We start from the raw sequence: 9,898 nt of genomic DNA, 5'->3' as shown, positions 1-9,898 counted from the left end.
GAGAAGGGAATAGCTAACCACTCCAGTATTCTGGCCCAGAGAATTCCATGGACTGTATGGTCCATGGAGTCGCAAAGAGTTGGACACAACTGAGTGACTTTCACTTGTTACTTGTTGTTATACATATAAACACTTGCTTCCAAAGGAAATTCACAGGCATCAAACATAATGGTCATGAGCGCCACAGCAGGGGCCACTGCACAAACAAAATGGATCTTTAGTCAGCAAGGTCATCATAAGAAAATAAAATCTGAGTGACTGAGCATCTGTACAATGGAATAGTAAGTAGTCACCAAAATCTTATTTTAAATAACTTTCCAGTAACTTTGGAAAATATTTATTGTATATCTAGCATAGAAATTTCAAAACCATATGTGTATCATTTATTTCCAATGATGGAAAAGGTCTGTATGCACAGAAAATGTGTAAGGAAATATACCAAAAATGCCTGCAAGAAACGATCCTTAGGAAGTATGACTGTGGGTGATTTTGACTTCTTACATTTATTTTTTGTATTTTCCAAATGCATGTATTATTTGCTAATCAGAGAAAGTTATCAGTAAGGCAGTTCTTCGCATCAGGTGGCCAAAGTATTAGAATTTCAGCTTCAGCATCAGTCCTTCCAATGAATATTCAGGACTGATTTCCTTTAGGATGGACTGGCTGGATCTCCTTGCAGTCCAAGGGACTCTCAAGAGTCTTCTCCAACACCACAGTTCAAAAGCATCAATTCTCTTAAATTTACTAGTGATGAAAAAGTAAATATCACATTTGTGAAGCTTTTGAAAGCAAGTAGCATGGTCAGAGGATACCTTAGTCAGGTCCTAAGGAGCCTTGGAATGAAAGTTATGACCAACCTAGATAGCATATTCAAAAGCAGAGACATTACTTTGCCGACTAAGGTCTGTCTAGTCAAGGCTATGGTTTTTCCAGTGGTCATGTATGGATGTGAGAGTTGGACTGTGAAGAAAGCTGAGCGCCGAAGAATTGATGATTTTGAACTGTGGTGTTGGAGATGACTCTTGAGAGTCCTTTGGACTGCAAGGAGATCCAACCACTCCATTCTGAAGGAGATCAGTCCTGGGTGTTCTTTGGAAGGAATGATGCTAAAGCTGAAACTCCAGTACTTTGGCCACCCCATGCTAAGAGTTGACTCATTGGAAAAGACTCTGATGCTGGGAGGGATTGAGGGCAGGAGGAGAAGGGGACGACCGAGGATGAGATGGCTGGATGGCATCACCGACTCGATGGTCGTGAGTTTGAGTGAACTCCGGGAGTTGGTGATGGACAGGGAGGCCTGGCGTGCTGCAATTCATGGGGTCGCAGAGTCAGACACGACTGAGCGACTGAACTGAAGGAGCCCACCATTTCCTAAACAGAGGAACTGGTTCTGTTTGCAATCCTAGTTAAGACCAATCGCGTAAACCATGTAAGTTCAAGTAAATAACCGGGGCTTCCCCACCGCCTCCCCGCGCGCGCCGAGAGGGTGCGGGCGGTAGCGGGGGAACTCCCAGCGCCAACCTCGATAATCCCCGGGTGCACCGAGAAGCCTGACTTGTAGCCCACGGGCCTCCACGCTCCAGTCTAAAGCCTCACCAGGAGCGTCACATTCGTCCCCTCAAATCAGCAACCTGGAGAGTTTCTCTAGCCTTCGAAAGGCGGCTGACGGCTAACACCAGAAATAATATAAGCCAGACCTCGCCGCTGGCCTCAGCCTAGGGTCGTGCCGGGGTGCCAGCGGCGATCTCCGCCCGCAGGTGGGGGCGGGGCTCGGGGGACACCCAGGGCGGGGTCGTCCGCGACGCGGAGATCCGGGCGTCGCGCGCTGGGACAGAGCTTCCGCCCACAAATCCCGTGTCAGAAGGCGGGCACACGGCCCGGCCCCGGCCGCGGATTGGTCCCCCTGGCAGGGCGGGGCCGTTTAACCCTGCGGCGTGGTGGGTGAGCGTGAGAGAGGCGGGGTTGTGGAGTAGCGGCCGGAAGCTGCGAGCGTTTCCTCGGATCAGGCTCCTTGTCGGCGGGCCGGCTACGCTCTCGGTTTTCCACGTTTCTCTCAGGGACCCTCTGAGCGGACTCCTGCGGCGGCCGGGCAGACGGGGAGCCCGGATAACCATGAGCGTGGGTTTTATCGGCGCTGGCCAGCTGGCCTGCGCCTTGGCGCGGGGCTTCACGGCCGCAGGTAAGCGCCTGAAGGCGGGAGGCGGGGGCGCGGAAGATCCCCAGCTTAGCTTTTGACCGCCCTCCGCCGCACTAAAGTGAAGGAATGAGGAAAGGGGAACTTGAAATTAAGTGAAGTTGCTCAGTCGTGTCCAACTCTTTGTGACCCCATGGACTGTAGCCTACCAGGCTTCTCTGTTCATGGGATTTTCCAGGCAACAGTACTGGAGTGGATTGCCATTTCCTTCTCCAGCGGATCTTCCCGACCCAGGGATCGAACCCAGGTCTCCCGCGTTGTAGAATTAAGGATTCCTAAATCCCTAATAAGGGATTAAGGGGCCGAGGTGCACCAGCGACCGTCTACACAACGGTCGGAGTTGCGTGGGTTTTGACTCTGCTGTCCACAGGGAAAACATGGGAACCGGGTGGGCCATGATCCCCAGTCGAAAAGCCCTGTCTTCTGTAGGCATCCTGTCGGCTCACAAAATAATAGCCAGCTCCCCGGAAATGGACCTGCCCACGGTGTCCGCTCTCAGGGTAGGTGGGGTATGAGGGTTTGGGGAACGGGGCGGAGACCCAGGAGAAGGGTGGCCTGATGAGCTGAACCCCTGTGCTGTTCCGTGGCCGGCGCTGACCTCCCCACCAGGAGCATCACTGTCCTCCATCTTTCCTGGGGCAGCTCAGGGTGGTGTGAGTAGCCAGGCAGACCAACTTGGGTTCCAATCCAGACACTGGGGTGATTAGAAGGTTAGTTGAGGTTTTGATGTGTGGAAAGCACCTGGCACATAGTATGTACCCAATAAAATATTCACTTTGCTTCATCCACTAGCTCAGTTAAGGTCCTTAGCTGAGGTACTTAGCTTAATCAGTTAAGGTATTTAGCTGCTCTTAGCCTCAGTTTCCACACTTATAAAATGAAGCCCACAGTAGTCACTTTGCTGAGCTATTCTGAGGCGTAAATGAGCATGTTGGGAAGGAACCTGGCAAGTTAGTTTTTCCTCTTTCTGAACAAAGAATATCCCAAGTCTTCACCCAAAACCTGAGCAGTGTGGGAGAGGCAGGCAGCAAGTAACAGGCAGGGTCTGGGCCAGGGATGGCAGGTGTTGCCATCACTGGAGGGCCTTATTTCTTAGTGTGATGTCTTAGCGGGGTGTCCTCAACTACACCCCTAGACTACACAGAGACCAGGCACCCTGATGAACAAGTGTCCAGGGTTGGGATAGAGCCCTGCTTCTGGCCATTGGGCACCAGCATTTCACCTTTCCCTTTACCTGTGCCACTTTTCAGCCATGGAGATGTCTTACCTGGCAGAGGGGTGCCTTGGGTGCCAGAGAACTGGTGGGGATGGGGGACAGCGATTTCCTGTTTGCCATGGGGAAGCTTGTCCATGTCCAGCACTCACTTGCCCAGTAGCAACACTGGAAAACTTCGAGGCAATGGGGGTAGGGGAAAACTCTGAGGGGAACAGGGTAGGGAATTCCAGGCTACCCTTGGCCATGTGAGCTTGGAGGGGTTCAGCTGCTCCTGGAGAGGGCCAGGGCTCATGAGGCTGCCACACGGTGTGAGCCTGGTGGTCTCCTCCTGCAGAAGATGGGTGTGAACCTGACCCGGAGCAACAAGGAGACGGTCAGGCACAGTGACGTGCTGTTCCTGGCCGTGAAGCCACACATCATCCCCTTCATCCTGGACGAGATCGGGGCCGACGTCCAGGCCAGGCACATCGTGGTGTCCTGTGCGGCTGGCGTCACCATCAGCTCTGTGGAAAAGGTCCATCTCAGCCTTGGCGCCCCTGTTGATGGAAGGAGGGGGTGGGTGCTGGTGGGACTGGCAGTTCACTCGGCCCTCTGCCTTCACCCCAGAAGCTGATGGCTTTCCAGCCGGCACCCAAGGTGATCCGCTGTATGACCAACACACCTGTGTTGGTGCGGGAGGGCGCGACAGTGTATGCCACGGGCACCCACGCCCTGGTGGAGGACGGGCAGCTCCTGGAGCAGCTCATGAGCAGCGTGGGCTTCTGCACGGAGGTGGAGGAGGACCTAATCGACGCTGTCACAGGGCTCAGCGGCAGCGGACCTGCCTATGTGAGGCCCTCATATACTCACTCAGCCCTCTGGGGACCCTGGGATGCAAGATGGGCTGGCAGGCAAGCCTGGGCTGGGGGTGTCACCCACCGCTTGGGCGAGGCTGTCTGGTGGAGGAGGTTGACCCTTGGAGCTAGTCGTCAGGAAAAGACCCTAACGCGTGCCCCTGAGTACCTGCAGCCCCGGGGCTCAGTGAGTGTCTTCACAGGCGTTCATGGCCCTGGACGCGTTGGCTGATGGTGGGGTGAAGATGGGCCTGCCGCGGCGCCTGGCTGTCCGACTGGGGGCCCAGGCCTTGCTGGTTAGTATCTTCTCCCTGCGTGTTCTGGACCCTGGTGTGGGGATGGGATGGGATTCTTAGGGCTCTCTGAGCCAGGGCAGGGCTTGGTGCGAAAGCTGGGATAGGGACTGGGGAGGAGTGAGTGTGGAGAAGCTCATCCCAAGGGGCACCAGCAGTTTTCTCCTCTAATGGCCCTTCCTGCCCTAGGGAGCTGCCAAGATGCTGCTGGACTCAGAGCAGCATCCCGGCCAGCTCAAGGACAATGTGTGCTCCCCCGGGGGGGCCACTATCCACGCCCTGCACTTCCTCGAGAGCGGGGGCTTCCGCTCTCTGCTCATCAACGCGGTTGAGGCCTCCTGTATCCGAACACGGTGGGTTGCTCTCCTTTTCCGCCCAGGCCCTCCACTTGGAGCCAGCCCCATGTGGGCTGTCAGTGTCTTAGAGAATCTGCCTTCTGTAGTCCCATTAGCAGTGCTGGAGTCTGTGCTTTGTTAACCCACTTATTAGACTCTGTGAGCCTAAGGGTTTGCAGGCCTTACTTCGTGTAATTCTTACACAGTTCTGATAACTGAGGTTTAACTTTGATTTCCAGATGAGGAAGTTGAGGTTTAGAGATAACAGCTTTCCCAAAGTCAAACTTTCCCAAAGTCAAACAGCTAGTAAGTGATGGAGGTAGGATTCGACTTCAAGTCTTTGACCCCCAATTCTGTGATTTTTCTTTTTCCCCACTCTCTCTCTCCCTAGCTGATCACAGATAACACTTGAAGCTCTGCATCCATGTAGTAAGCCATACTTAGTTAAATAGCACTTCTGAGAAGCTTAGGGGAGTGTTTGGTTTGGGGTTCTAAGTTCGGGTGGTATCCAGTCAACAAGGGTTGGGGTTAAGTGGATGGGGAGACCTTGTGTATCTAGCTGTAGCTCCTTCGACCTCTTGGGGTTTTGCTTGCAGAGAGCTGCAATCCATGGCTGACCAAGAGAAGGTCTCCCCAGCTGCCCTCAAGAAGACCCTCCTGGACAGAGTCAAGCTGGAATCCCCCACAGTGACCACACTGACCCCAACCAGCTCAGGGAAGCTCCTCACGAGAAACCCAGTCCCAGGAGGCAAGAAGGACTAAGCAGCCTGGGTCTGTCCTCCCCTGTGTCCAGAGCCCTCGGCTGTGAGGGCCATGTAGGGCGAGCTGATAGAGGTTCAGTCAGCTTCAGGTCCTCATGATAAACCTCCTTCCGTCTGTTAGACCCAGCAGCGCTGGTTTCCCCTCCTGTCTCGTGTTAGAAGATGCTATGAAGGGGTGGCTGGAAATGAGATGCAGCCCTGCAGACCTCACACATTGGAGGAGAGGGAGGCTGGGACTTTATTCAGAGCCCCAGCTGCGTAGGCAGGCCTGGAGACCTTCAATGGATGACTCCTTCAACTGAGGTCCTCCCACTGGAGCCCACAGCAGGGTCAGCTTGTTGCTGAGTCAAGGTGTACGAAACATGACCAGGACTTCTCGAATTAGTAAAAGGAAAAGAAGTGAGCGACTTAGACTTATCACAATCAGAAATGCACATCTTAGACTGTGTTATATTTAACTCTTGCTTCATAGGTGTACCATTGAAAATGTGTTGTTCAGTGTTGCTAAGTTTGGCTGCTTTAATAAAGTTTTATTTTTTATTACCTTGCTTTTCTTATGCTTAATCTCAAATCATCATTTTAGAGAACTCGAGGCCCTTGCCAGGTGTTCCTGGCTTCAGCAGGAGGGTGCTATCTATAGGCAGGAAGTAGGGATGAGAAGAAATAAGGGTCCAGGCCCTTATAGCTGTATGACACTCTGCTCCAGCCCAGCCCCTAGGGTCAGGTGGGCCAATGCTCATTCCCACTTTGTGGGTGTGGGGAGTGGGGGGCATCCCAGACAGAGGAGGAAGCTACCTGCCTTGCAGTGGGCCAAGCACTGCATCAGATCCAGACAAGTGCCCTCAGAGGGAGGAACTATTATCTTCCTCACTTTATGGAAGCTACTGAGGCCTAGAGGGGATAAGCGACTTACCCCAGTTGAGTTGCTGGTCAGTCCTGCATTTTCCCTGTGCAGGCTGTGTGCCTGGTGCTTTTCCCCAGCAGCACCTGCATGTGGCTTTGGCTTCAGCAGCAGCTCTGAGTTCACGTCTTAATTTCCACCAGTTTTAACTAGGTGACCATGGAGAAGTTACTGAGTGTCTCTGACCACAGATTTCATCCCTGTAAATACAGAGGTTATCCTTCATTAAAAGGTTCTGGTGAATATGAAATGAGACCGTGTGGAATGGCTCAGTAGAAACCTCTAGAACATGTGGACCCTGGTGCTGGTGGAGCTCGTCCTTTGCCCTCCAGTGAAGAGGGAGGGCAGCTGGGCTCCAACTCCAAACCTGTGAGCCCATGGGGCCAAAGTGACAAGTATGACAGTACTGAAAACTGTCATCTTTAAGTGCCTCATTATACAGGAGCCCCTTTGCAAACCCTCTACATAAAGTTTCATGGCTTTAGGCTCTAGACTTTTTTAAGAGTAAGCGGTTACATAAGTGGCCCCTAAAGATGTTGATAAATATCTCACCAAAGATTTACAGATGGCAAATAAGTGCATGAAGAGATGCTCAACACCATTAGTTATGAAAGTCAAGTGTTAATTGCTCAGTCATGCTCAACTCTGTGACCCCACGGACTGTCCATAGAATCTCCAGACAAGCATACTGGAGTGGGTTGCCCTTTTCAATCAAAGCCCGGTGAGATAGCACTTGACACCCACTAGTGTGGCGCTTCATTAAAAAGGATAATGAATGTTGTCAAGAATATGGAGAAGTTAGAACTCTTTTGTATCTCTGGTAGGGATGTAAAATGGTACAGCAACTTTGGAAGACAGTTTGGTAGTTTCTCAAAAAGTTAAACATAGAGTGGCCAGGCAATTCCACTTGTAGGTACCAATCTGAGAGAAGAAAATGTATCCACACAAAAACTTGCACATGGATTTTATGGCAGCATTACTCAAAATAGCCAAGAATCGAAAATAACCCAAATGTTGGAAAACTGATGAAAGGATAAAACGTGTAATACACACAATGGGTATTATTCAATAATAAATGGGAAATAAACATGCTACTAGGCCTTCCCAGGTGGCTCAGTGGTAAAGAATCCACCTGCTAATGCAGGAGACAGGTTCGATCTCTGGGTGGGAAAGATCCCCTGGAGGAGAGTATGGCAACCCACTCCAGTATTCTTGCCTGGGAAATCCCACGGACAAAGGAGCCTGGAGGGCTACAGTCCATGGGATTGCAAAGGGTCAGATACAACTGAACCACTAAGAATGCATGCAAAATCAGATTATGGTGATGGTTGCACAAACCTGTACATCGTTGTCAAATTGTACACTTAAGGTGATGAATTTTATGGTATGTAAGTTATACTTCGTAAGGCTTAAAAAAAAGGAAATATGTTTCCCTAGTTTAATTAGCTAGGAAGTGGTACCAGGACTCAAATCCATGTCTGATACCAAATTCTGTCCTTTCTACACCAAGCCTGCTGACAAGCTATCTTAGGTGACAGGATACTGTTCCCTCATCTCCTCCACCCCCTGCAGTGTCACCCCCTTCCCAGGCCTAAATCCACCACCATACATTTACTGAGGACCTCCTAATTGCCAGGCCCCAGTCATGCCTTGGTATGAGTCCACCTGGCTCAGGTGAGTCCTCACCTGCTCAGGAACCTGCCCTTTTCTTCTGATCTTTGACCAGGTATGTACGGTCAGGGCTAGGTTTCACCCAGGATGGCCGGGGCCCCAGTCCTCCAGGGCATGAGTAAAGAGGGTCTCTCTAGGGAAACAGTTCCGGTCACCTTTCCACAGGGCCTCAGGCCTGCCGCCTCAGCTGCCCGCCTTCTTACAGGGCTGACCGGCCAGGGACGGGAGATGCAGGCAGGCAGAGCCAGGGGCCTGCAGCTCCCAGTGGACACCCTGGCCAGAAGGTCTGGAGCGTGTGGCCTGAGCCACCAGGAGAACACCCAGATGCCCCCTGCAAGCCCTCAGGAGTAAGAGCTGGTGTTGGAGGTCAGCGCAGCCTTTGAAGAAGCATGCTGAATGCTCTCCGTGCCGAGTGCCCTGCGAGGCCAGGGTGTGCCCTAGTCAGTGAGACTCAGTTCTTGCTCTGAATTGCACAAGGGCCGAGGACAGATGTGGACACAGGGAGGAGAAGTGGAAAACACGAGAAGGCAGAGGAAAAGGCAGCACGGACACAGGTAAAGAGTGAGGAAGGGGCCAACCAACCCTCCCCGCACCGAGCCCTCCCTGTTTCCCCAGCTAAACTCTGGAAGCAGACGGGCCTAGACCAGGTGCAACCCCCATTTCATAACTGGCTTCTCTCAGGACACCAACCCCCAAGCACTCCCGCATCTATTGCCTCAGTTTTGCTCTCCTATGAAATGGGGGCATGAACCTCTGGCCCAGATGTTAGCAATAGTTACTTTGGGGAAGTGGGATTGAGGTTACTTTCTTGCTTAATTTCTTTCTTTATTTTGCTTTAGATTGTTGCTTACGATAAGCAGGCAGGATCTCCATGGTTGAAAGACTGAAAAATGTTTTCACCAATCCCCACAGGCAGGCCGTTTGTGGGACACAAACATACCCTCCTTCATCCTTGTTCTCATGTGGCCGTCAGTTACTAAGCAACTCTCTGGGGAGGCACACAGGAGAGCCTGACTGGGACTCTTCCCTCAGCGTTTCTGTGGTGTAGACAGGCCTTCCTCTGTATCTAACTAAGTTCTTAAAGCCTTGACTTGTGCTTGCTTTCACCAATAAATCAGAACATAGGCAGAATGGAAATTGTGTCAATGTGAGATCAGGAGTGTTCTGAAAATAAAATGCACCTCTTTTCAAGGTCCAACCCACAGTGGATGGTGTGCTACCTTTATGTAAGAGATGGGGAGGGAACTTTGCTGGTGGCCCAGTGGCAAAGCCTCTGAGCTCCCAGTGCAGGAGCCTGGATTCAATCCCTGTTCAGGGAATTAGATCCCGTGTGCCATAACTAAGAGTTTGCATGCTGCAACTAAGACTGGTGCAGCCAAATAGATAAATAAATTTTAAAAATGAAAGTGGGGATACAAAATTGGGTGAGGAAACCCTCAAAGGCTACACAAGACACCAAGAAGAGAGGTACTGAGGGACAGAGGGAAGGAAGCAGATGAGGGCAGGTGTGGGAGTAAGATATCTCATTATCCTTTTTGTACTGTACTGATTTAGGAATCATATGAAGGTGTCACCTAGTCACCAAATACATGCTGCAAACCTTTAGGGGCTGCCAGGCTGCCCCAGCTGTGCAGTGCTCTATCATGACACATCTCCCCGAGGTGGTCAGTCAGGGCTGGTGCTACCAGAGTGCC

General features: G+C 51.7%; 1 protein-coding gene across 1 annotated transcript; it reads left to right on the top strand.

Annotated features, from left to right (window-relative positions):
* The first annotated feature begins 1,967 nt into the window (after positions 1–1,967).
* Positions 1,968–6,105, top strand: PYCR2 (pyrroline-5-carboxylate reductase 2). The gene is made up of 7 exons (XM_052653795.1): positions 1,968–2,179; positions 2,624–2,694; positions 3,745–3,924; positions 4,017–4,238; positions 4,447–4,539; positions 4,726–4,889; positions 5,468–6,105. The coding sequence occupies exons 1-7, from the start codon at positions 2,113–2,115 to the stop codon at positions 5,631–5,633; spliced, it is 963 nt and encodes a 320-aa protein (XP_052509755.1). The 5' UTR covers positions 1,968–2,112; the 3' UTR covers positions 5,634–6,105.
* The last annotated feature ends 3,793 nt before the right edge of the window (positions 6,106–9,898 follow it).

The sequence above is a fragment of the Budorcas taxicolor genome, chromosome 16 (genome assembly GCF_023091745.1).
Source record: "Budorcas taxicolor isolate Tak-1 chromosome 16, Takin1.1, whole genome shotgun sequence".
Classification (NCBI taxonomy): domain Eukaryota; kingdom Metazoa; phylum Chordata; class Mammalia; order Artiodactyla; family Bovidae; genus Budorcas; species Budorcas taxicolor.
The sequence above is the reverse complement of the archived record's forward strand: the minus strand, read 5'-3'. Positions and strand labels throughout refer to the sequence as shown.